Below are 26,382 nucleotides of genomic sequence, written 5' to 3' on the forward strand. Positions count from 1 at the left end.
CCCCCACCAGGCCCTTTGGAGAGACAGAGAGAGAGTATGCCAGCACACACCACAGCGCTATATAATACAGGGATGTACACTATACTGAGTGATTTTTCCCCTATAGCAGCTTATATACACAGTTTTGCGCCTAAATTTATGTGCCCCCCCCTCTCTTTTTTACCCTTTGTGTACCAGGATACTACAGGGGAGAGCCTGGGGAGCTTCCTTCCAGCTGAGCTGTGAAGAGAAAATGGCGCCGGTGTGCTGAGGAAGAAGGCCCGGCCCCCTCAGCGGCGGGCTTCTGTCCTTTTATGTACTTTAATGGCGGGGGTTAATGCACATATACAGTTTATCAGACTGTATTATGTGCTTTTCGCCAAGTAAGGTAATCTAATTGCTGCCAATGGCGCCCCCCCCCCAGCGCCCTGCACCCATCAGTGACCGGAGTGTGTGGTGTGCTAAGGGAGCAATGGCGCACAGCTGCAGTGCTGTGCGCTACCTTAATGAAGACCGGAGTCTTCAGCCACCGATTTTCAACTTCTCTTCGTTCTTCTGGCTCTGCAAGGGGGACGGCGGCGCGGCTCCGGGACCGGACGACCGAGGACTGGGCCTGTGTTCGATCCCTCTGGAGCTAATGGTATCCAGTAGCCTTAGAAGCCCAAGCTAGCTGCAAGCAGGTAGGTTTGCTTCTCTCCCCTCAGTCCCACGTAGCAGTGAGTCTGTTGCCAGCAGATCTCACTGAAAATAAAAAACCTAACAAATACTTTCTTTTCTAGGAAGCTCAGGAGAGCCCCTAGGGTGCATCCAGCTCTGGCCAGGCACAGATACTAACTGAGGTCTGGAGGAGGGGCATAGAGGGAGGAGCCAGTGCACACCAGATATAGTACCTAATCTTTCTTTTAAGAGTGCCCAGTCTCCTGCGGAGCCCGTCTATACCCCATGGTCCTTACGGAGTACCCAGCATCCACTAGGACGTCAGAGAAATTAGAACACTAACTAGGTAGTAATTAAAAAGTTGTTCTAGGTAATAAGTAAAACACAGCCACAATAAAAAGGGAAAGTGACCACATCACAAATGGTTTGATGGGTTGGCAATCAGAGGCTTAGCCATTCGTAAGCCTGGTCGAGCAGCTCAGCCATATGATGCTCTGCTCGGTGGGACTCTGGATGTGGGCTGAGCAGTTTGGATGGCAGATGGCAGCTCCACCTTCCAGCATTCTGCTTGATGGGATTAATGTTAAGGTGTGGCGTGACATTACATCATGCATACTGGGAGAGGCTGGGAACAGCTTAATGAGTGAAGGGGATGACCCGGGAGCTGGACAATGGGGGTAATTCTGAGTTGATCGCAGCAGCAAGTTTGTTAGCAATTGGGCAAAACCATGTGCACTGCAGGGGGGGCAGATATAACATGTGCAGAGAGAGTTAGATTTGGGTGGGTTATTTTGTTTCTGTGCAGGGTAAATACTGGCTGCTTTATTTTTACACTGCAATTTAGATTTCAGTTTGAATACACCCCACCCAAATCTAACTCTCTTTGCACATGTTATATCTGCCCCTCCTGCAGTGCACATGGTTTTGCCCAACTGCTAACAAAATTGCTGCTGCAATCAACTCAGAATTAGGCCCAATGTTTCCGAGTGAATCTGCCAGTCAGCAGACCCAGTAAAGCAGTAAGAGGAGGCAGGTGGGCCTGTGTACTTTAAATGCCAGGGACGATTTTTAGGAGCAGTGTGTCCCTGTATCACTAGTACATCTAGCTACAATGGCCTTCTGGTATTAAGGTACCAAATAATATATTCCAAACATTTTTACTTTTTATTACATAATCCATATCAAATAAAGATGCTATTGAATGTCTTGGTGCATTCATGACCCCACCTTGGTAGAAACTGAATATAGGAGCAATAAGACTAGATGTTTATCAGCAAAACTGACTTTTTATATCATGTGCTTATTGCACTTCAAAAGAAAGCCTAGATTGTTTAAACTAACTGGCTTTCCCTATTCTACCAGCCAAAGGGGCAAATCTTGTTTTAGGATTCACTTTATATTTTTGAAAAGGTCAACAATATGTGTCAAATACTCCTGTACTGCCGCGTGAGAGAATTATGGTGCTTTTTCTTTTTTCTTCATTGAATGGCTCACATCATTTTTCAGTATCTTACCTTTGTGATTTTTACGGATGATGGTGCGCCAGGAAATCCAGGAATGCAAGTCTTAAACTGACTGATTTTACTGAAAGGACCTATGCCATGTCCGTTAACTGCTGCTACTCTGAATCTGTACGCGCTTCCAGGACACAAGTCATGTTTCTTCAGCATAGTGTAGTCTGACAAATCTGGATCCACAGCCTACAAGTGGGAGAGCAGGTAATTGTTAAAGAGGACATTGCAGTTTTTGTTCACAGGCTTTAAAACTGTAATGTAAATCTACAAATAATGTTGTAAATAAATGTAGCCTGCCAGGCCAGTGAGAGGGTTGTGAAACAGTCTCCGAAAAGTGGCAGAGAGTGAAGAGGACAAAACACAGTGATGACAAGCTGCAGTCAATGACAACGAACTTTAATCAGGCACCAAAAGTTAGATGTTATTATTAGAATACATATGAACATAAATAAAAATTTTGTAGGACTAATTTTGTCATTGATGAACCAATCTGTGAAGCACTGCTTGTTTTATATGAAAAGGCATACACATTAACATTACTGCAACTGTCTGGAATTTAAGATTTTGTTACATTTTTATTTTGGACAAAAATTGAACACACACCAGATGTCATCATTGAATATCATTTAATTAAGGTAGCAAATGACCTCAGATTCTGAAATGACCAAGCCTGCACTTTGTTTTGTTCAGACTGTTGCTATTATTATTATTATTGGTAAAAGCAATCATGCTTTAGCTGCAGCATGCAATGAAAAGTCTGTATGTGCCGAAAGACCCCAATAGCACTGGAGAACTACAACAGACGTTCTCTCCATCCCTCACTAAGATGAAATCAGCCAACCATACAAATGGTAGACAGCACTCCCTACAATAAGTCCTCCAAGCAATCTGTGGAAAGACAGTTTGAGCAAATTGAAGAAGTGCCATAACCGTCAAATATGGACAGAGCGAGGGAAGCAGCGCACCATATTTCTTTTTCATCCACTAGGGGTCACTGGAGTACTCTTGGGATATGGACTGGGCGTAGCCGGAAATGGCACATATTTAAATAATAGGATTTTGGTACTTACCAGGTAAATCCTTTTCTTTGAATCCATAGGGGGCACTGGAGTACTCTTGGGATATGGACGGGCTTCCGTAGGAACAGCACTGAATATTTAAATTTAGAACACTCCACCCCTCCATATCCCAGAGTACCTCAGTGTACTACCTCAGTGTTTTTTACTGAGCCGAACAGGAACTATAGAGAGGTTGACAATGGAGAATTCCTATAACATAACGGACAACAACAAAGTTGACACATAACGTTACTGACAACTAAACAGTTGACACCATAACTGATAGACCTTTATAATTTGAACCAATCGGTGAAAATGTGTTACCATAAGCTCCTCTGAGCTTAATACAACCCAGGTAAAACTGCTCTGGGTGGGCGTCCAGTGCCCCCTATGGATTCAAAGAAAAGGATTTACCTGGTAAGTACCAAAATCCTATTTTCTTTATCATCCACTAGGGGTCACTGGAGTACTCTTGGGACGTACCAAAGCTTCCCCCGTGGGCGGGAGAGCTGTTTGGCACCTGTAACACTAAGCGGCCAAAGCTAGATGCTGATGCCGCAAACGTATCAAACTTGTAAAAGCGCACAAACGTGTGCACTGAAGACCATGTAGCCGCACGGCAAAGCTGCGTCGTAGAAGCTCCTCGACCAGCTGCCCATGAAGTTCCCACAGAACGTGTGGAATGAGCGGTTACTGATGTAGGTGGTTGTAACCTAGCATGAAGGTAAGCCTGACGTACGGTTAGTTTTATCCATCTGGATAAGGTTTGTTTAGACGCTGGCCAACCCATCTTGGCAGCATCATAGAGAACAAACAACGTATCCGTCTTACGAAGATACATAAACGCATAATGCACGTACCACATCCAGAGTTCCAGAATGTGCTGTCAACACAGGAACTACTATTGGTTGATTGATGTGAAAAGATGACACTACCTTTGGTAAGAAAGCGGGATTCGTCCGAAGTTCCGCTCTGTCATCATGAAACACCAAATACGGTGACTTGCATGACAAGGCACCCAAATCCGAAACACGCCTTGCCGAAGCTAAGGCTAGAAGAAAAATTATTTTCCAAGTGAGAAACTTTATATCCACTTGCTGTAAGGGTTCAAAATATGAAGACTGTAAGAACTCTAAAACCAGATTCAAGTCCCATGGCGCTGTAGGTGGAATGAATGGAGGCTGTACTCTGAGGACACCTTGGAGAAAAGTGCGTATAGACGGCAATAGAGCCAATCGTCTTTGAAAGTAAATTGACAAAGCAGATACCTGCACCTTTAGTGTAGATAAACGCAGTCCTTCATCTAACCCTGTTTGTAGAAACAACAAAAGGCGGTATAACTTGAAAGATGATGTCGGAAACTTCCGCGCCTCACACCAACCTATATAGGCACGCCATATTCTGTAATAATGAGCTGCCGTAACCGGCTTCCTAGCTCGTAACATGGTTGGCATAACCGAATCTGGAATGCCCTCTCTTCTCAACAGCCACCCCGTCAAACGCAGCCGCGCTAAATCGGGGTAAAGGAACGGACCCTGTTGTAACAGGTCTGGACGTAGTGGGAGCGGCCAAGGATCGTCTGCAAGTAGTCCTCGGAGATCCGAGAACCAAGCTCTCCGAGGCCAATGAAGCGCCACTAGTATGACTGTGACAGACTCTCTTTTGATCCGTTTTAGCACCAGAGGGAGCAACGGAAACGGTGGAAACAGATACACAAGACTGTACGGCCACGCGACAGTGAGAGCGTCCACCGCCACTGACTTTGGATCTCTTGTTCTGGACACATACTGGAACGTTTGGTGATTGTGTCGAGACGCCATCAGGTCCACCTGAGGATAACCCCATCGCTGAACCAACATGTGAAACACTTCTGGATTTAATGCCCATTCGCCTGGATGAAAATCCCGACGACTGAGATAATCCGCTTCCCAGTTGTCCACTCCCGGAATGAACACGGCCGACAACATCACCTGGTGGCATTCCGCCCAATTGAGGATTCGAGCTACTTCCCGCATTGCCATGCGGCTTCTCGTTCCTCCTTGTTTGTTGATGTATGCGACCGCCGTCGCATTGTCTGACTGCACTTGGACAGGCTGAGAGCGAAGCATGTGCACTGCTTGTCGTAGCGCATTGTAAATTGCGCGGAGTTCCAGGACATTTATAGACAGCAATTTTTCGTGATCCGCCCAGAGACCCTGGAGCTGACAATTTTGAATTACCGCTCCCCAACCTCTGAGACTGGCGTCCGTAGTTAGAATTATCCAATTCCAGCCTCCGAACAGTCTTCCTGCGGTTAAATTGTGTTCCTTAAGCCACCAGAGCAGAGATACTCTTGCCCTTGGCGACAACCTCACCCTGTGGTGAATCTGCAGATGCGAGCCCGACCACTGGGCGAGCACATTCAGTTGAAAAGGACGCGAGTGAAATCTTCCGAACTGAAGCGCTTCGAAAACTGCCACCATTGTGCCTAAGAGGCGAATGCACCAGTGTACAGACACTGTGCGTGGCTTGAGCACTAATTGTACTAGATGGCGTAGAATTTGTACTTTCTGCTGTGGTAGGTAAATTCTTTGATTGACCGTATCGAGAATCATACCTAGGAATTGAAGGCGTTGAGACGGAATTAGATGTGATTTCTTGAAGTTGACAATCCAACCGTGGTGAACCAGTACATCGTATGTTAGCAGCACATGTTGGAGAAGTATCTGTTGAGACGGTGCTTTGATGAGCAGATCGTCTAAATACGGAACTATTGTCACTCCCAGGGATCTGAGATGAGCTATCATCACAGACATCACTTTGTTGAATACCCGAGGCGCTGATGACAGGCCAAACGGTAGAGCCTGAAACTGGTAATGGTTTCTGATGAGGCTGCCAAATTGGAATGTGTAAGTACGCATCCTTGAGATCTAGCGCAATCATAAATTCCTTTGGCTCTAAACCCGCAATCACCGAGCGCAGAGACTCCATTTTGAATCTGTAGTAAGTTACGTACTGATTGAGACCCTTTAAGTTCAATATTGGTCTGACTGAGCCATCCGGCTTTGGTACCACAAACAGACTTGAATAATAACCCTGACCCTGTTGGTGTACAGGGACCGGAATCAAAACTGCCGAATCCAGTAGGGACTGAATGGCAATTTGCAGAACCGTCCTCTTGTCGTCCGACAGAGGCAATCCTGTCTTGAAAAACCGCAGAGGCGGAAGACAGTCGAACTCTATTTTGTAACCTTTTAACACTAAATTGCGGATCCACCCATCCGCGGATGTGTGGAACCACGCCAAATGGAACGTCTGAAGGCAAGCTCCCACAATCGGAGAACCGAGATGGGCTGGTAGCCCGTCATGCCACTGGCTTGTCGCCTTAGCGTCCTGGCGAGTTGTGTTGGTTTGTTGGAAACCACGTCCTCGACCACGTCTAGCAGGCGTGGCTGTTCCTCTGCCACGTCCTCGAAAGGGCTGAGGTCTAAAAGATTTGAACGAAGGTCCAGCGTACCTTCTTCTTGATACCGGTGGAGGCAATGTAAGAAAACAGACTTACCTCCCGTAGCCTCAACAATCCATGCGTCCAATTCAGGACCAAACAACTTCTTGCCATTGTAAGGCAACGCCTCTATACCTCGTTTGACCTCTGCCTCCGCATGATAAGCACGCAGCCAGAGTGCTCTTCGTGCCGTTACTAGCGACGATGAAATACGAGAAGTGAGCTGACAGACGTCAGTAGACGCTGTGCAGAGATACCCTACAGCCTCACTCATTTGATTTACAAGTAGTATCAGGTTTTCGTCATGTAAAGCAGATTTGAGTTCTGTAACCTGCTGCTACATACATGGATTTTAGCATAGTTTCTTAAGCGTAGTAGCTGCTGGCACTGGTATGGTTAATTTCTTGGTAAGTTTTGACACTGAAGAATCAACTATTGGTGGATTCTCCCATGTACATGTTACGGAGTCTGGAAACGGGTAACTAGACTTAAATCTGCGAGGTATAGAAAACCGTTTATCTGGATTCCGTCGTGTTTCTACTAACATCTGATTAAGAGATTCCGACACAGGAAAACTTATCAGAGTTTTTTTGTCGTTTAGTAAATACGACCTGATCATTTGTGAGAGGCTCCTCAGTTTCAGTAAACTTCAGAGACTGACGTACCGCTCTGATGAGATCATCAATGCCGGAACTGTTAAAATCCTCGCCATCTGACTCCACTTCGCCCTCATCTTGTTCCGTGAGGTCTGGCATGGAATCGTCAGAGTGCAACATAGCAGAAACTGGAAAATCATAAGACATATGAAATTTATCCCGTTTACCCAAAATGGATTTGGACCTTACGCAAGGCTGAGACGCCTCCGGTAGTTTTGGCGGTCTCACCCTCCGGTTCTAGACTCAGATCTTGCAGTTTCCCGCTACCGACGAGCGGCGGTCAATTCTGATTGTAACCTATCTAGTACATTTACTAACATACCCCACGGAAGGTCCGGTGAGGACATTGGTTGTAACACTGGAGCAGAAATGGTATTCTGAACCGAATCCACAAAACATACTGTACATGTGGTAGATCCATCCGGTAACACACTGCTACAGACTCTGCTATTATGCTTTTTAGTTTTTGCTGGTGCCTTACTCATTATGGCGACAGACAATACAATACACAAAAAACAGACACTTGCACGACTCAGTAAAATAGCAGTAAGGTGTCTCTATATATATATATCTGGCCAAGTGCAGTACACGTGGCCAGTACTATGAAATGTGATCCCAAATTCCCACTAACACCCCTGCGCCTCCGGTGGAGTAGAGATGTAGTACTGGAACGTTCTGGAATCACAGAGGAAGACACAGGAAGCATGTTAAAATGGTTGCCATGCTATGCTTACACATATAATCCTAGTGCTGGTTACAAACTTTCACTGATTATAATTCTGCAAATATCCCTGCAGCCTAGCATCTGCTGGTGCTGCAGTATTTCTTATGCCGCTCTATTGCCCCCTTATTTATTGCCCCCCCCCTCTGCCTCACCCTTGTGGTAATGCCTGCATGCTCTTTCAGATTCAGAGCAGCGGCAGCGCAGCGTGTGGGGCCCCAGCGGGTATCGCCGAGCGGATCGCCTGTGAGCCCGGGTGAGCAGCGCGTAACACAGCGGTGGGACCCGGAGCAGTAGCGGCGGCCGGCGCCGTGAGCGGGAGAGCAGCCGCTGCCGGCGCCGTGTGAGCGGAAGAGCAGCGGCGGCCGGAGCCGTTGTGAGTGGGGAGAGCAGCGGCGGCCGGAGCCGCTGTGAGTGGGGAGAGCAGCGGCGGCCGGAGCCGTGTGCGGCGGCGGCCGGAGGCAGTCTGTCCCCGAGTTCTTTAACAATGTCCCCACACCTCGGGGCGGCAGCGGGAGCTGACCGCCCCGTTCACATACCTTAAGTCCTGCAGCTTGTGAGGAGGCTCCGACGGGGCTTCTTAGTAAGCGCCGGCCAGCCTGTGCAGGATCTGTGTGTGGCTGTGAGGGAGCTCTTTCAGAGAGGCCCGACACGCCCCTGCTGCTATCAGCAGCTGCACTATCCCTGACCCTTTGGAAGGGGGAAAGGGATGTATAAAAATAGAGAAATATAAAAATAAAAATATTCAAAGTAATTGTGACTTTTAGCCACAGAGCTGTTACTACTTCGAGCACAGAAAAAACACTGAGGTAGTACACTGAGGTACTCTGGGATATGGAGGGGTGGAGTGTTCTAAATTTAAATATTCAGTGCTGTTCCTACGGAAGCCCGTCCATATCCCAAGAGTACTCCAGTGACCCCTAGTGGATGATAAAGAAATTTAAATTAGTAACTGGCCATCCCCTCCATAATCCCATAGAGCCTTCAGTATTTTTCTGTGCCTCTAGCGGAAGGTACTGTGGACTGAATGTCCTGCGATTCTTCAAGCAAGATTATTTTTGTTTTTTTCTACCTGATCCCTTCCCAACTTATCAGAGAAGTTCGGGTTAGGGATCATTGGTGCTGCATTAGCAGCAGATGGTCTGCCGGCGCTCATACAAAGGGCCCCGCCATTGATCAAAATCAGCGCAGCTGATTGCAGCCACGGGCTGCACAAGGAGGACGGCGCTTACAGAAAAGTCCCGTCATGGCCTCCGCAGGTGGTGCAGGTACTGAGCGGTAGGCAGCTCTCACTGCCGCCGCTCACTTACTTACTTTTTCTGTCTATTGCGGGCGGTCAGCTCACGCTGCCGCCCATTATGTGGGGACTGTGTGTATTTATAGACTTTAATGGTCGTTCCCCTGCTGCCTGCTACTTGTAAAATCCCTTGCTAATTCTTCACTTGCACAGGGAGCCAGCGAGCGAACCCCGGCACTGCGCAGGCCGCTCGACGCTTCCTGGGTCACCAGGCGCCGCTGGCCGCTTGCAGGGGTAGCTAGCGAGCAGCTTCCGCCACTACCGCCGGAACGCTCGCCGCTCCCCGTCTCTCCGGATCCGTCCTCCTCCCTACCCCGGTACGGCTCTCGTGGGCTGCGCGGCCGACCTGACCGCGGACAGCTGCTGCCGCGGCCCGCTCTGGCGGCCGCTCACCAATCTCCGACGTACTGTCCTTCACGCGGCTGCGGTAAGACTTGCACTCCCCGTCTCCCGTCTGCTGAACAACGAGGGGGGGGGAGCGGTGTGGGGGAAGTCGGCAGCCAGAATAAAGGCTGCACTTGCATATCATACTCTTCTGCAGGAGAGAGAAGGGGGGAGGAAGCCCGCAGGGAGGCCCCAATAACTAAGCTGCGTTTAGGCAGCAAAATCATCAGGATTTTAAGCCTGTGGCCAATATCAGAAGTCTCTGTTACATATGCAATATAACTGTTGTATATATATATATATATGTATATTTATATATATGTGTATGTATGTGTGTATATGTGTTTGTGTGTTTACACACTGATGGTATACAGATAGGTGTGTCTGTGTATATACATATGCATGTATTAATGTATATCAGCAATCTTGCAATAAGCAAGCACATGGCCGGACACCATTTTAACATTACTTCCTGCTTCTTCCCAGGAAGTTGCTGCCCTACAACACTCGGCCTCTAGAGGAGCCGGGGTGTTGTTAGGAATTTTATTTTATTGGTATTGTACATGACCACGTGTGCTGTAATGTACAGTTATACACACTTTATTTACGTGGTACTAAGTCACGGTACTGGTCTATCCTTCTGTACTTGCTTGTCCGTGTACATAAGGAATAAGTATAAGACATAGCAGCTTCGCTGCAAAGTCCGTCGGACAAATACGACTGCACATACGCACTATTGCCGTTCCTCGTTGGGGGAGGCTGGCGTATATACTGACTGGGGACAATTGTTATTATTGTTTTATAATTTGACAGTTTCAGAGATACCCGTCGCAGTGTGCCCTACAGTATACAGCAGTAGGGGTGTTGTTTAACCTGGTTTGGCCCGGGTTTTGGCTTAACAGGGCAGTGGTTGCATGGCAATACAGTTCAAGTTTGCCCTACAAGAAGAACACCTTACGCTTCTCGCTGATCACACTTGTGAATCTGCTCAATATCTAGGTACAGTTTCTGAGTCAGCCAGTATAGTTCTCGCTTTTCAGCTTCACTAGTGCGGCACAACGTGCTTTTTCGCTACGTTCTTAACAGGACGGCGTCCGTTTCTAAACGAGAATAGAAACATCACCTTACGCTGGCTACAGGTTTCGTCCTGTCTTGGACAAATTCCAGTCTTTACATCTCAGTCCTTTCGGGGCCGTGCTACAGGAACAGCCACAGACGGGTCAGGTGGTAGTGAACGTGGTTTTCGATAACCTCTAATTGTCCTCAATATACGGTTAAAGTGCTGCCACCTACTTCCAGGCATCTTTAACCAGGGTTTCAGTGGTGTTTACAGCTAAGCCACTGAAAAGCCAGGGCTAGAATGAGTTTCCAGCCCATCGCCGATCGTCAGTTGTGGGCATCCACAGTTGAGGGATCCGCAATTTTGGGTTCGCAGTTTACCAGACAAAGGTTGATTGTTTTCCACCATTGCAATTTGCAAGACGGGGCTGCCTGGGTCAGAAGATAAAATCGCGGTTCTGCACACCGCCATACAAGCTCTAGTAGATTGAGCACTTTGACTGCAGTCAACAACAGAGTCACGGTCATTATTCCAGTTTGGGGTAGTTCCAAAGCTGGCTGAATCTGTCAGTCCGATACTGACCCTTCAGGTCAATCAGTGCGTCGCTTACTACACATTCAACAAATGAATACCTGCAGTTGGTGACTACAGGTTGAAATCCACAGTGATTCTGGATTTCAACAAGAATAAGTACTTAAACGCATCAGGCCTACTTAAGTTTGCAGTAAAAACCATTCTCGCTTTCAAGCGCTACCGTTTTGGCTTCGTATGGCGCCTAGGGTTGTCACAAGTAATGGCTATCGTGATAGCTCATCCCTGGAAGTGATAACAGTTCCGTGTTTTGCAGATCTGCTCATTAAAGCACCGTCTCAAAACTTCGTCATGCAACGGCCCTTACTAACGTACAATGGCGTCGTTCAGCACGGTTAGATTGTTAACCTAGAGATATCAAGCCTCATTCCGTAACAACGGACTCATGCATAGGGATAATTCCGTGATTACACGGATTTATCTGTCTGAACATACCACACAAACTGTTCGTCATCACGTACAGTTCGTACGCAAGCCACGGACAGTCTTGATCCGTTTGGCCTTTTGCCTATTGGAAAGGAGAGTGACGTCTTTCGACGCACTCTACTTCGCAAGGAGTCACTCAGGTCATTTTCACCTGGAAGTTCTTGCACGCTCCTACAAGTTCATCAAATAGTACGGTTGTCTCTAAGGGCCAGAGTTTCACTACTCTAGTGGCTCCAAGTACATAATTTTACCGCAGGGACAATGTTCGGCGTCTGGAATTGGATAATTCTAAATATGAACGCGAGTCTCAGAGGTTGGGGACCTGGGGTCCCAAATGATCAACTTCACATATCACGGAAAATTTCGGTCAAACGCGCTGCGGCAAGCGGGCCACATGCTCCGTTCTCAGACTGTCCAAGTGCGGTCAGACAACACAACGGCGATCGCATACATCACCGAACAAGGACGGAATCGAAGTCGCATGACCATGCGGCAAGTTGCTCGATGTTCATTCTGGGAGTGAACAGCTGGAAGGCAGCTTATTCCAGGACACTGAGCATTGAATTCTTAAGTGTTCCAGATGTTGGTCCAGCGGTGGAGTTACCCACAGTGGTATCTATTGGCATCTCGCAAAAAATAAATAAATAAATAAATAAAAACATCCAAGTATGTGTCCAACCCAGTATGTGTCCAGTACAAGAGCTCCGAAGGCAGCAGCTGTGGATGCTCTCACGATCGCGTGGCTGTACAGCGTTGTGAATCTGTTGCAACGTTTACGCTGCTTCCTCGGGTACTAAAATGGATCATACAAGACTCCATGACAGTCATACTAGTGGCGCCACATTGGCCTCGGAGGCCATGATTCTTGGATCTCCGCTAACTACTCGCAGCCGATCCTTCACCGCTCTCGCCACGTCCGGACCTGTCCCACTAGGGTCAGTTCTTTTACCCCGATTTAGCGCAGCAGCGTTTGACGGGGTGGCTGTTCAAAGCGCTCTCTTAAGAACGGATGGCATTCCAGAATCTGGTATACAAACCATGTTGGGGGCTGGGAAGCCAGTACGGCAGCACATTATCACAAGGTTTAGCGTGCCTCTATAGGTTGGTGTGACGCTCAGAAGTTTCCAACATCATTTTCAAATATCCCGTCTTTTAATATTTTTACAGACTGGGTTTGGTGAAGGATTATATTCTACACTCAAGGTGCAGGTCTCTGCATGTCAATTTACCTGCAAAGGTGTTTGGCTCCTTTGCCGATTGTACACACTTTCCTGCACGGTGTCCTCAGACGACCTCCATTTATACCACCTACAGCGCCATGGGACGTGATCTGGTTACCACCTACAGCGCCATGGGATGTGATCTGGTTTTAGGTTTTTTATTTACAGTCTTCATTTGTTGAATTCTTACAACAAGTGGATGTTACGTTTATCAATTGGTAAACACTTTTCTCTTAGCCTTAGCCTCTCAGCAAGGCGTGTTTTAACATAGGGTGGCTTGCATGACAAGGCCCCAAATCTGGTGTTTTATGGTCATAGGGCGGAACTTCGCACAAATTCCGTGTTCCAGTCAAAGATCGTATAATGTCACGCATCAATTAATTAATGTAGTTCCTCGGTTATCATTATGTTCGAGAACTTAAGTTACTTTGAATGTGGTACGCGCACTACGCGTTTCTGTAACCCAAACAATTGTACGTAGAACAGACACATTGTTCTCTATAATGTAGTGAAGATGGCTTTACAAGCTTCCAAGCAGTCCTTATGTCATACGTCAGGCTTAGCTTCATAATAGGCTACAACGCCTACATCAGGGTCAGACCATTCCAAACGTTCTAGTGAACGTCATAAGCGGGCTTCAACCGCCTACATCAGTGTCAGACCATTCCAAACGTTCTTTGGGAACGTCAGGAGCAGCAGGTCGTGGAGTTTCTACGAAACAGCGTAGACGAGCTGCTACATGGTCATCAGTGCATGACCATCAGTGCGCATGTTGGTGCGCTTTTACAGGTTGGCTACGTTTGCGGCATCAGCATTTAGCTTTGGCCGTGTAGTGTTACAGGTGCCAAACAGCTCTCCCACCCAACGGGAAACTTTGGTACGTCCCAAGAGTACTCCAGTGACCCCTAGTGGATGAAAAAGAAAATAGGATTTTGGTACTTACCAGGTAAATCCTTTTCTTTGAATCCATAGGGGGCACTGGACGCCCACCCAGAGCAGTTTACCTGGCTTGTGGTAAGGTCTGTGGATCTTATGGTAACACTTTATCACCAATGCATTCGATGTTATGGTATCAACTGATTATCAGTTCCGTTATGTGTCAACTTTAGGGTTGACCATTATATTATAATGTTATAGGTTCATATAATGTTAAATGTAATTCTCTATGGTTCATCCTCTCTATCACTCCTGTTCGGCCCAGTAAAAATACTGAAGGCTCTATGAGATTATGGAGGGGATGGCCAGTTACTAATTTAAATATTTAAATATGTGCCATTTCCGGCTACGCCCAGTCCATATCCCAAGAGTATTCCAGTGCCCCCTATGGATTCAAAGAAAAGGATTTACCTGGTAAGTACCAAAATCCTATTATCTAGCTTGGTAGACACTACTAAGGGTTGAGTTACGTTGTACATTTTTTCACCTCTCTCCCTTTAACGTTGTCCCTCAAAAAGCGGCTTTCTTTTACTTGCAGTTGAACAATGAGTATTGTCTGCACTCTTTTTCGTCTTATGATTCTCAATATTTTTGAGATGAGAGGAAGAGGAGGGAACACATAGACCGACTGAAACACCCATGGTGTTACCAGGGCGTCCACCACTACTGCCTGAGGGTTCCGTGACCTGGCACAATACCTCCGAAGCTTGTTGTTGATGGCGTCCATCGTGTCTATTTGAGGAATTCCCCAAAGACTTGTTATCTCTGCAAAAACTTCTTGATGAAGTCCCCACTCTCCTGGATGGAGATCGTGTCTGCTGAGGAAGTCTGCTTCCCAGTTGTCCACTCCCGGAATGAAGACAGCTGACAGAGCGCTTACGTGATTTTCCGCCCAGTGAAGAATCCTGGTGGCTTCCGCCATCGCCACTCTGCTTCTTGTCCCGCCTTGGCGGTTTACAAGAGCCACAGCTGTGACGTTGTCTGATTGAATCAGAACCGGTAGGTCGCGAAGAAGATTCTCCGCTTGTCGTAGGCCGTTGTATATGGCCCTCAATTCCAGTATGTTGATGTGTAGACAAGCCTCCTGGCTTGACCATAGTCCCTGAAAATTTCTTCCTTGTGTGACTGCTCCCCATCCTCGGAGGCTCGTGTCCGTGGTCACCAGAACCCAGTCTTGAATGCCGAACCTGCGACCCTCTAGAAGGTGAGCACTCTACAGCCACCACAGGAGAGACACCCTGGCCCTGGGGGACAGGGTTATTTTCTGATGTATTTGTAGATGGGACCCGGACCACTTATCCAGAAGGTCCCACTGAAATGTCCTCGCATGGAACCTGCCGAAGGGGATGGCCTCGTAGGCTGCCACCATTTTTCCCAGAACTCGAGTGCAGTGATGAACAGACACTCTTTTTGGTTTTAGCAGGTCTCTGACCATGTTCTGGAGGTCCTGGGATTTTTCCAATGGGAGAAAAACCCTCTTATTTCCATGTCCAGAATCATGCCTAGGAATGATAGCCGAGTCGTTGGAACCAATTGTGACTTTGGCAGATTGAGAATCCAACCGTGCTGTTGCAACACTCTCAGGGAGAGCGACATGCTCTTCAGCAATTGATCTCGCGATCTCGCCTTTATCAGGAGATCGTCCAAGTATGGGATAATTGTGACTCCCTGCCTGCGCAGGAGCACAATCATCTCCGCCATCACCTTGGTGAAAATCCTCGGGGCCGTGGAAAGCCCAAACGGCAACGTCTGAAACTGGTAATGACAGTCCTGTATAGCGAATCTCAGGTACTCCTAATGAGGGGGATATATGGGGACATGAAGGTATGCATCCTTTATGTCTAGTGACACTATAAAATCCCTCCCTTCCAGGCTGGATATTACAGCTCGGAGCGATTCCATCTTGAATTTGAACTTTTTCAAGTACAGGTTTAGGGATTTTAGATTTAAAATGGGTCTCACCGAACCATCCGGCTTCGGGACCACGAACAGGGTTGAATAGTACCCTTTTCCCTGTTGGACCAGGGGAACCTTGACAATCACTTGCTGTTGACACAGCTTTTGAATTGCAGCTAACACTACTTCCCTCTCCGGGGGTGAAGCTGGCAAGGCCGACTTGAAAAATCGGCACGGAGGCACCTCTTCGAATTTCAGCTTGTAGCCTTGGGAAACAATTTCCATCGCCCAAGGATCCACGTCTGAAAGAACCCAGATCTGGCTGAAAAGTCGAAGACGTGCCCCCACTGGTGCGGACTCCCTCAGTGGAGCCCCAGCGTCATGCAATGGATTTTGTAGAAGCCGGGGAGGACTTCTGCTCCTGGGAACTAGCCGAAGCAGGCGTTCTCTTTCCTCTACCCTTACCTCTGGCAAGGAAGGAGGAGCCCCGACCTCTTCTGGACTTATGCGACCGAAAGGACTGCATCTGATACTGTGGAGTTTTCTTTTGCTGTTGGGGAACAAAAGGTAAAAAGGTAGATTTACCCGCGGTAGCTGTGGAAACCAGGCCCGCGAGCCCATCCCCAAACAACACTTCACCCTTGTAAGGTAAAACCTCCATATGCTTCTTTGAGTCTGCATCACCCGTCCATTGGCGGGTCCATAGAGCTCGTCTCGCAGAAATAGCCATGGCATTGGCTCTGGAACCCAGCAGCCCAACGTCTCTTTGAGCGTCCCTCATATATAAGACTGCGTCTTTAATGTGGGTTAAGGTCAATAAAATGGTATCCCTGTCCAGGGTATCAAGGTCAGCTGACAAGGTATCTGTCCACGCTGCAACTGCACTACACACCCATGCCGATGCTATTGCCGGTCTGAGCAAAGCACCTGTATGCGCATAAATAGACTTTAAAGTAGTTTCCTGTCTTTCCTGAGACGGTAGCGCCACCTTCTTGGACAGGCGTGTTAAAGCCTTGTCCCCCCTGGGAGAGGATTCCCAACGTACCCTGCCCTGTGCAGGGAAAGGATACGCCATAAGAACCCTTTTGGGAATCTGCAGTTTTTTATCTGCAGTTTCCCAAGCCTTTTCAAATCACTCGTTAAGTTCATGGGATGGGGGAAAGGTTACCTCAGGTTTCTTTTCCTTATACATGCGCACCCTCATGTCAGGGACAGAGGGGTCATCAGTGATATGCAAAATATCTTTTATTGCAATAATCATATACTGAATACTTTTTGCCACCCTTGGGTGTAATCTTGCATCATCGTAGTCGACACTGGAGTCAGAATCCGTGTCAGGACCAGTGTCTGCTATTTGGGATAGGGGACGTTTTTGAGACCCAGAAGGGCCCTGTGACCCAGTCCAATCCGTGGATTGACTCCCTGCTTTTTCCCTGGACTCTGCTTTGTCCATTCTCTTATGTAATGAGGTCACACTTGCATTTAACATATGCAACATGTCCATCCAATCATGAGTCGGCGTTGCCGACGGAGACACACCACTCATCTGCTCCACCTCCTCCTTGGACGAGCCTTCCGCTTCAGACATGCCGACACGCACGTACCGACACCCCCCCACACACAGGGATATATCTATAAGGGGACAATTCCCCAACAAGGCCCTTTGGAGAGACAGAGAGAGAGTATGCCAGCACACACCCAGCGCCAAGTGACACTGGAATAAAAACCCAGATATAGCGCTTTTTATATGTATAATAAATGTGTATACACTCACTGTGCCTCACAAATGCCCCCCCCCCCCCTCTTTTCAGCCCTCTGTCACCGTGTTTAGCAGGGGAGAGTCCGAGGAGCCAGCTTCTCTGCAGCGTTCTGTGGAGAAAATGGCGCTGTTAGTGTTGAGGGATCAAGCTCCGCCCCCTCCAGCGGCGGGCTTCGGTCCCGCTCCAATATACAAAAAATAACGGGGGATTTTTTCATTTACTGCCTCCGCAGCCTAATGTACCCTGTTGCCAGTCCAGAGGTTTATATTGCTGCCCAGGGCGCCCCCCCTGCGCCCTGCATCCATCAGTGCCTTCAGTGTGTGTGTAGTGTGTGGGAGCAATGGCGCGCAGCATTACCGCTGCGCGCTTACCTCAGTGAAGATCTGAAGTCTTCTGCCGCCTTGAAGTCTTTTTTTTCTTCTTATACTCACCCGGCTTCTATCTTCCGGCTCTGCGAAGAGGACGGCGGCGCGGCTCTGGGACGAACGGCGGGATGAGACCTGCGTTCCGACTCCCTCTGGAGCTAATGGTGTCCAGTAGCCTAAGAAGCAGGGCCTATCATTTAAGTAGGTCTGCTTCTCTCTCCTCAGTCCCACGATGCAGGGAGCCTGTTGCCAGCAGAGCTCCCTGAAAATAAAAAACCTAACAAAATTCTTTTTCAGAGAAACTCAGGAGAGCTCCCCTGTAGTGCACCCAGTCTCCTCTGGGCACAGGATCTAACTGAGGTCTGGAGGAGGGGCATAGAGGGAGGAGCCAGTGCACACCCATACTAAAAGGTCTTTATAGTGGCCATGTCTCCTGCGGAGCCCGTCTATACCCCATGGTTCTTACGGAGTCCCCAGCATCCTCTAGGACGTAAGAGAAATTTACCTTTTTCCTATAAGTCCCAAATGTTCAATGGTGAACTGTACAGCCTTGATGTGATGATACAGTCAACAGTATCAGTCCTAGGGAGGGACTTCTCAGACTTCAGAAGGGTTGCTAAATTGTTCAGTCCTCATCTTTGCTAGTATCATTTTTTCTTCAAAGACAAAGTATCTGGCTCCTAATTTTTACATAATTTTCCTCAGGAGCCTAAATGTCAGGGAGGGGGGTGCTTGGCTTTGGAGAACGAGGTATCTGCAGATCTTTAACTTACCTGGAAAAGGTCTAAGGCAGACAGAATTATCTCTCTTTTACTCTGCCTTCAAAAATCCAGATTTTTGCACATGAACGAGCATCAACCCAGGTTTTTGTCAGTGGAAAACGCTTACTGAAAAAAAAAAAATTGGGTCCAGTGCCCCGAGAATCCAACCCGGGTAGCAGACAGGGTTGGACACAGGAAGGACCCGGGTTAAGGCAGTGTAAACCTGTAACCCAGGACCTCCAACCCTGGTTCTGTTTACAGCATGGTGATTGGGTGAAAACAGAAAGGTGTCTGTGACAGCTGTCACTGGGAAGGGAGCAGCATTGCACACGTTAAGCCGCCGCCTTCTGGGAGTGTATCTTAGCTTAGCAGAATTGCGAACGAAAGATTAGCAGAATTGCGAATAGAATTTTTTTTGCAGTTTCTGAGTAGCTCCAGACTTACTCACAGATTGCGATCAGCTCAGGCCGTTTCGTTCCTGGTTTGACGTCACATACACGTCCAGCGTTCGGCCAGCCACTCCCCCATTTCTCCAGACACTCCTGCGTTTTTTCGCACACTCCCATAAAACGGCCAGTTTCAGCACAGAAACACCCACTTCCTGTCAATCACACTCCGATCACTTCAACGATGAAAAATCTTTGTTCGGATGTGAGTAAATCTACTAAGTTTTGTGTTAAAATACTAACCGCATGCGCACTGCAAACCATGCGCATGCGCATTTTTGCCTTAATCGCTCCGTTGCGAAAATCGTCAACGAGCGAACAACTCGGAATGACCCCCATGGTCCGAAACGTTCTGGTTTTTACCCCATCCCCGCTTCATACAGGGAGGCTGTAATCTCTCCCTGCCCGACTCCCGGATGACATCTTGTGACTGACAAACACCTTCCCGGACAGACTGATGGACATCCTTCTGTTTTGCTGGCCTGTGTCAGTTCTTGCAGGCCAGCAAAACAGTGTACCATAGCAAGGCTGGGTCAATGATGCGAGTGGTCGCTGTACAGGCTGATCAAATCTGGAGGATAGTAAAAGACTGTGAAGGTACTCAGAAATAGAGCACTATAGATATGCTGACCACACAGGAGCCGCTGGGAACCCACCACTCGTGCTATTTCCCGATCCAGCTGACACTAATACCCCTTTACCACTGCCTTAAAAACCTGTGTTATTGCCGTGTCAACCCAGGTCACAGCTCAGTGGAAACTGATCCCAATAAAAGAATTTGGTTCAAGTAATCCGGCATTGCTTCCTGGGTCGATAGCAGTGTAATACCTGGGAAGGATCTGGGTGCAGCATGGCGAGAGCCCATGCCTCCCAACCACAGTGTCCCATGGGCAGCTATGAGGTTGGGGGATAAGATGTCTGCACTGCTGGTGAAGGTGAATGAATTGCACATAGGAGGCTGGGGCAGCCCAGCAGCTGCCAGAGTGCTGGGCTCGCCCCAAGTGCGACATGGAGAGGTATCATTGATGGGGCGTGGCCTAACCAGAGCAAGCCATGTCTCGAGGTCCCGATCAAAGACGGGAGAGCAAGATATCTCATTGCTTGGAGGTGATGTCATCTCCAAGCACTGGCAGAAGATAGACTGCACCTGTGTGCAGTGTGAACAGAGCTGATCAGGGAATAACTCTGGTCAGATCAGCAGTGGGAACAGGGTCTGTCCCAGCCTGGAACCGTGGAAAAGGGGTATGATTCTACTCTGCAGGAAATTCCTCCTAAATACTCAATTTGCACGTGCCTCCTCCACATACAATCTTGAATTGGAGAATGAAGGAGTGAACATAACATTTCTACTGCTGCAAAGTGGATACCTGCAAAGGAGGCTCACATGCTGTCAAGGATGCATCATCCACCATTCAAACCTCTCTGACTAGGATTGAAAGGAATGCGAGAGGAGTCCGCAACAGTAAGTGAACACTAGGCAGCCAATGGTTCACATGACTCATAGCTGACGGCAGTGACAGAGGTGGGGTGAGACGCTACAGTGATAGGAGCTGGGAGGAGGAAAAATATCATGATATATCATAAAACATGTAAAGAAATCATATAAATAAAGCCAAACACCCACTTCCTATGCAGAGGTAACTCTGACAAATGATGTGTGACTGATACGTGAGTATACACAGGATTCTGATGCTTAACTGTGACTAATAATGACCCAACATGGTTCTGATGTGGAAACCGTACAGAAGATATCAAACACAGACAACAGTAGACAGAATACCTTGTTAGATGTGCTCGGATTGCCACCTGGAAGTAAAAAGAAGTGCGTGACCACAGCACTATTGGTCTGGAAGATGCCAACATCATACCAATGCCTCTGTCCATCCTTCAATGCAGTCTTCTCTGCAGTCTGACCATTTGTCTGTCAGCAAGCCAGAGATAAACACCCTTAGGTTATCCAGAAATTACATTTTTGTTTCTGGAAAATTAGGTCTGCTGACGCCATGTACATGCTTTCAGATTAGGGATGTATATATATTTTAGGTCAGACTTATACTCTATAATGCAATTTGCGCTATATAGATACATTTATTTATTCTTTGCAAATCTCAATGCTAATAAAAAAACACTGTCTAAAGAACGAAGACCGAGTCAAACTTACACTTACTTGGTTTCTTGAATGCAGATGTGGTAACGTTGTAGCTAGAGAGAAAAGAAAAACCCAAATATAAATTTTACACATAACCGTTTGACACCGTTCAAAGATTAGGTCTTCTTTGTTTATCTATACAAGCACACACACTGGTTTAAGTGGGGTAGTATAAGGTGGATCTCTGCTCCTTCCCACTGTGTCATGTGCAGATTCTACACTCCAGCCCAGGCCACAATACAGAGTGCATGATGTGAACTTTTACAACATCCTATGGGAGCCAGGATACATCCTAGGGAAGCAGGTCTCATTGGCCTGGCTGTCATTCAGTTAATGGTAAGAGATGTACCTATTTGATTAACTGATGCTCATTTAAAAATTAGTAGTTTGTATTGATAAAGGGAGAAAAGTGTGGAAATTGCAGAAGCTAAAAGGGAGATAGAAGAGGCATGAGCCATAGTAGAGGAACACTAAAGAGAATCCTGGCTATTTACTTACATATTCTATACATAGACTTACCACATTATCCCTTTAAACCGGGAAGCTCATGGATTACACAGGTTATGTGGCTAATTAAGACCAGCTGTAATGCAGGCTTGATGTCAGCCAGCCACAGAACCTGTGTAATTCATTATTGTTCCGGTTTAAAGGGATAGTATGGGTAAGCCTATCAATACAACATTTATGAATGAAAATCTTCATGTTCAATTTGAAAAAGGGTCTTATTATTCAAATATATATCTCAGTATATACAGGTTGAGTATCCCTTATCCAAAATGTTTGGGACCAGAGGTATTTTGGATATCGGATTTTTCCGTATTTTGGAATAATTGCACACCATAATGAGATATCATGGTGATGGGACCTAAATCTAAGCACAGAATGCATTTATGTTACATATACACCTTATACACACAGCCTGAAGGTCATTTTAGCCAATAATAAGAATTTACTTACCGATAATTCTATTTCTCGGAGTCCGTAGTGGATGCTGGGGTTCCTGAAAGGACCATGGGGAACAGCGGCTCCGCAGGAGACAGGGCACAAAAAGTAAAGCTTTCCGATCAGGTGGTGTGCACTGGCTCCTCCCCCCATGACCCTCCTCCAAGCCTCAGCCAGGTACTGTGCCCGGACGAGCGTACACAATAAGGGAGGAATTTTGAATCCCGGGTAAGACTCATACCAGCCACACCAATCACACCGTACAACTTGTGATCAAACCCAGTTAACAGTATGATAACAGAGGAGCCTCTGAAAGATGGCTTCCTAAACAATAACCCGAATTAGTTAACAATAACTATGTACAATTATTGCAGATAATCCGCACTTGGGATGGGCGCCCAGCATCCACTACGGACTCCGAGAAATAGAATTATCGGTAAGTAAATTCTTATTTTCTCTATCGTCCTAGTGGATGCTGGGGTTCCTGAAAGGACCATGGGGATTATACCAAAGCTCCCAAACGGGCGGGAGAGTGCGGATGACTCTGCAGCACCGAATGAGAGAACTCCAGGTCCTCCTTAGCCAGAGTATCAAATTTGTAAAATTTTACAAACGTGTTCTCCCCTGACCACGTAGCTGCTCGGCAAAGTTGTAATGCCGAGACCCCTCGGGCAGCCGCCCAAGATGAGCCCACCTTCCTTGTGGAGTGGGCCTTTACAGATTTAGGCTGTGGCAGGCCTGCCACAGAATGTGCAAGTTGGATTGTGCTACAGATCCAACGAGCAATCGTCTGCTTAGACGCAGGAGCACCCATCTTGTTGGGTGCATACAATATAAACAACGAGTCAGATTTTCTGACTCCAGCTGTCCTTGCAATATATATTTTTAATGCTCTGACAACGTCCAGTAACTTGGAGTCCTCCAAGTCACTTGTAGCCGCAGGCACTACAATAGGCTGGTTCAGATGAAATGCTGACACCACCTTAGGGAGAAAATGCGGACGAGTCCGCAGTTCTGCCCTGTCCGAATGGAAAATCAGATATGGGCTTTTGTAAGATAAAGCTGCCAGTTCTGACACTCTCCTGGCCGAAGCCAGGGCTAGTAACATGGTCACTTTCCATGTGAGATATTTTAAATCCACCTTTTTTAGTGGTTCAAACCAATGAGATTTTAGAAATTCCAAAACCACATTGAGATCCCACGGTGCCACTGGAGGCACCACAGGAGGCTGTATATGCAGCACTCCCTTAACAAAAGTCTGGACTTCAGGAACTGAAGCCAATTCTTTTTGAAAGAAAATCGACAGGGACGAAATTTGAACCTTAATAGATCCCAATTTGAGACCCATAGACAATCCTGATTGCAGGAAATGTAGGAATCGACCCAGTTGAAATTCCTCCGTTGGAGCACTCCGATCCTCGCACCACGCAACATATCTTCGCCAAATGCGGTGATAGTGTTGCACGGTTACTTCCTTCCTTGCTTTAATCAAAGTAGGAATGACTTCTTCCGGCATGCCTTTTTCCTTTAGGATCCGGCGTTCAACCGCCATGCCGTCAAACGCAGCCGCGGTAAGTCTTGAAACAGACAGGGACCCTGCTGAAGCAAGTTCCTCCTTAGAGGTAGAGGCCACGGATCTTCCGTGATCATCTCTTGAAGTTCCGGGTACCAAGTCCTTCTTGGCCAATCCGGAACCACTAGTATCGTTCTTACGCCTCTTTGCCGTATAATTCTCAATACTTTTGGTATGAGAGGCAGAGGAGGAAACACATACACCGACTGGTACACCCAAGGCGTTACCAGCGCGTCCACAGCTATTGCCTGCGGATCTCTTGACCTGGCGCAATACCTGTCCAGTTTTTTGTTGAGGCGAGACGCCATCATGTCCACCATTGGTCTTTCCCAACGGGTTACCAGCATGTGGAAGACTTCCGGATGAAGTCCCCACTCTCCCGGGTGAAGGTCGTGTCTGCTGAGGAAGTCTGCTTCCCAGTTGTCCACTCCCGGGATGAACACTGCTGACAGTGCTATCACATGATTCTCTGCCCAGCGAAGAATCCTTGCAGCTTCTGCCATTGCACTCCTGCTTCTTGTGCCGCCCTGTCTGTTTACATGGGCGACTGCCGTGATGTTGTCCGACTGGATCAACACCGGTTTTCCTTGAAGCAGAGGTTCTGCCTGGCTTAGAGCATTGTAGATTGCTCTTAGTTCCAGAATGTTTATGTGAAGAGACGTTTCCAGGCTCGTCCACACTCCCTGGAAGTTTCTTCCTTGTGTGACTGCTCCCCAGCCTCTCAGGCTGGCGTCCGTGGTCACCAGGATCCAATCCTGTATGCCGAATCTGCGGCCCTCCAATAGATGAGCACTCTGCAACCACCACAGAAGAGATACCCTTGTCCTTGGAGACAGGGTTATCCGCTGGTGCATCTGAAGATGCGACCCTGACCATTTGTCCAACAGATCCCTCTGGAAAATTCGTGCATGGAATCTGCCGAATGGAATTGCTTCGTAAGAAGCCACCATTTTTCCCAGGACTCTTGTGCATTGATGTACAGACACCTTTCCTGGTTTTAGGAGGTTCCTGACAAGCTCGGATAACTCCTTGGCTTTTTCCTCCGGGAGAAAAACCTTTTTCTGAACCGTGTCCAGAATCATCCCTAGGAACAGCAGACGAGTTGTCGGCATTAACTGGGATTTTGGAATATTCAGAATCCAGCCGTGCTGTTTTAGCACTTCTTGAGACAGTGCTAATCCCCTCTCTAGCTGTTCTCTGGACCTTGCCCTTATTAGGAGATCGTCCAAGTATGGGATAATTAATACGCCTTTTCTTCGAAGAAGAATCATCATCTCGGCCATTACCTATGTAAAGACCCGAGGTGCCGTGGACAATCCGAACGGCAGCGTCTGAAACTGATAGTGACAGTTTTGTACAACGAACCTGAGGTACCCCTGGTGTGAGGGGTAAATTGGAACGTGGAGGTACGCATCCTTGATGTCCAAGGACACCATAAAGTCCCCTTCTTCCAGGTTCGCTATCACTGCTCTGAGTGACTCCATTTTGAACTTGAACTTCTTTATGTACAGGTTCAAGGACTTCAGATTTAGAATAGGTCTTACCGAGCCGTCCGGCTTCGGTACCACAAATAGAGTGGAATAATACCCCTTTCCCTGTTGTAGAAGAGGTACCTTGACTATCACCTGCTGAGAGTACAGCTTGTGAATGGCTTCCAAAACCGTCTCCCTTTCGGAGGGGGACGTTGGTAAAGCAGACTTCAGGAAACGGCGAGGCGGATCTGTCTCTAGTTCCAACCTGTACCCCTGAGATATTATCTGCAGGATCCAGGGATCTACCTGCGAGTGAGCCCACTGCGCGCTGAAATTCTTGAGACGACCGCCCACCGCCCCCGAGTCCGCTTGAGAAGCCCCAGCGTCATGCTGAGGCTTTTGTAGAAGCGGGGGAGGGCTTCTGTTCCTGGGAAGGAGCTGCCTGTTGGTGTCTCTTCCCCCTTCCTCTGCCTCGTGGCAGATATGAATATCCCTTTGCTCTCTTGTTTTTAAAGGAACGAAAGGGCTGCGGTTGAAAAGTCGGTGTCTTTTTCTGTTGGGGAGTAGCTTGAGGTAAAAAAGGTGGATTTCCCGGCTGTAGCCGTGGCCACCAAATCTGATAGACCGACTCCAAATAACTCCTCCCCTTTATACGGCAAAACTTCCATATGCCGTTTTGAGTCCGCATCGCCTGACCACTGTCGCGTCCATAAACTTCTTCTGGCCGAAATGGACATAGCACTTACCCGTGATGCCAGTGTGCAGATATCCCTCTGTGCATCACGCATATAAAGAAATGCATCCTTTATTTGCTCTAAAGACAGTAAAACATTGTCCCTATCCAGGGTATCAATATTTTCAATCAGGGACTCTGACCAAGCTACTCCAGCACTGCACATCCAGGCTGTCGCTATAGCTGGTCGTAGTATAACACCTGTATGTGTGTATATACTTTTTTGGATATTTTCCATCCTCCTATCTGCTGGATCTTTAAGTGCGGCCGTCTCAGGAGAGGGTAACGCCACTTGTTTAGAT

General features: G+C 47.6%; 1 protein-coding gene across 4 annotated transcripts in view; it reads right to left on the bottom strand.

Annotated features, from left to right (window-relative positions):
• The window catches only part of HCFC2 (host cell factor C2), a 179,369-nt gene that overhangs the window by 14,116 nt on the left and 138,871 nt on the right, over nucleotides 1-26,382 (bottom strand). For 3 of the 4 annotated variants that reach the window (XM_063927779.1, XM_063927778.1, XM_063927776.1), the window contains exons 11-13: nucleotides 21,373-21,413; nucleotides 20,992-21,132; nucleotides 2,151-2,336 (exon numbers count right to left, since the gene is read on the bottom strand). In XM_063927779.1, the coding sequence (XP_063783849.1) occupies nucleotides 2,151-2,336; nucleotides 20,992-21,132; nucleotides 21,373-21,413 (368 nt within the window). The remainder of the gene's footprint in view (nucleotides 1-2,150; nucleotides 2,337-20,991; nucleotides 21,133-21,372; nucleotides 21,414-26,382) is intronic. The other variant, XM_063927777.1, reaches the window with a different exon arrangement.

This window comes from Pseudophryne corroboree, chromosome 6 (genome assembly GCF_028390025.1).
Source record: "Pseudophryne corroboree isolate aPseCor3 chromosome 6, aPseCor3.hap2, whole genome shotgun sequence".
Lineage (NCBI taxonomy): Eukaryota > Metazoa > Chordata > Amphibia > Anura > Myobatrachidae > Pseudophryne > Pseudophryne corroboree.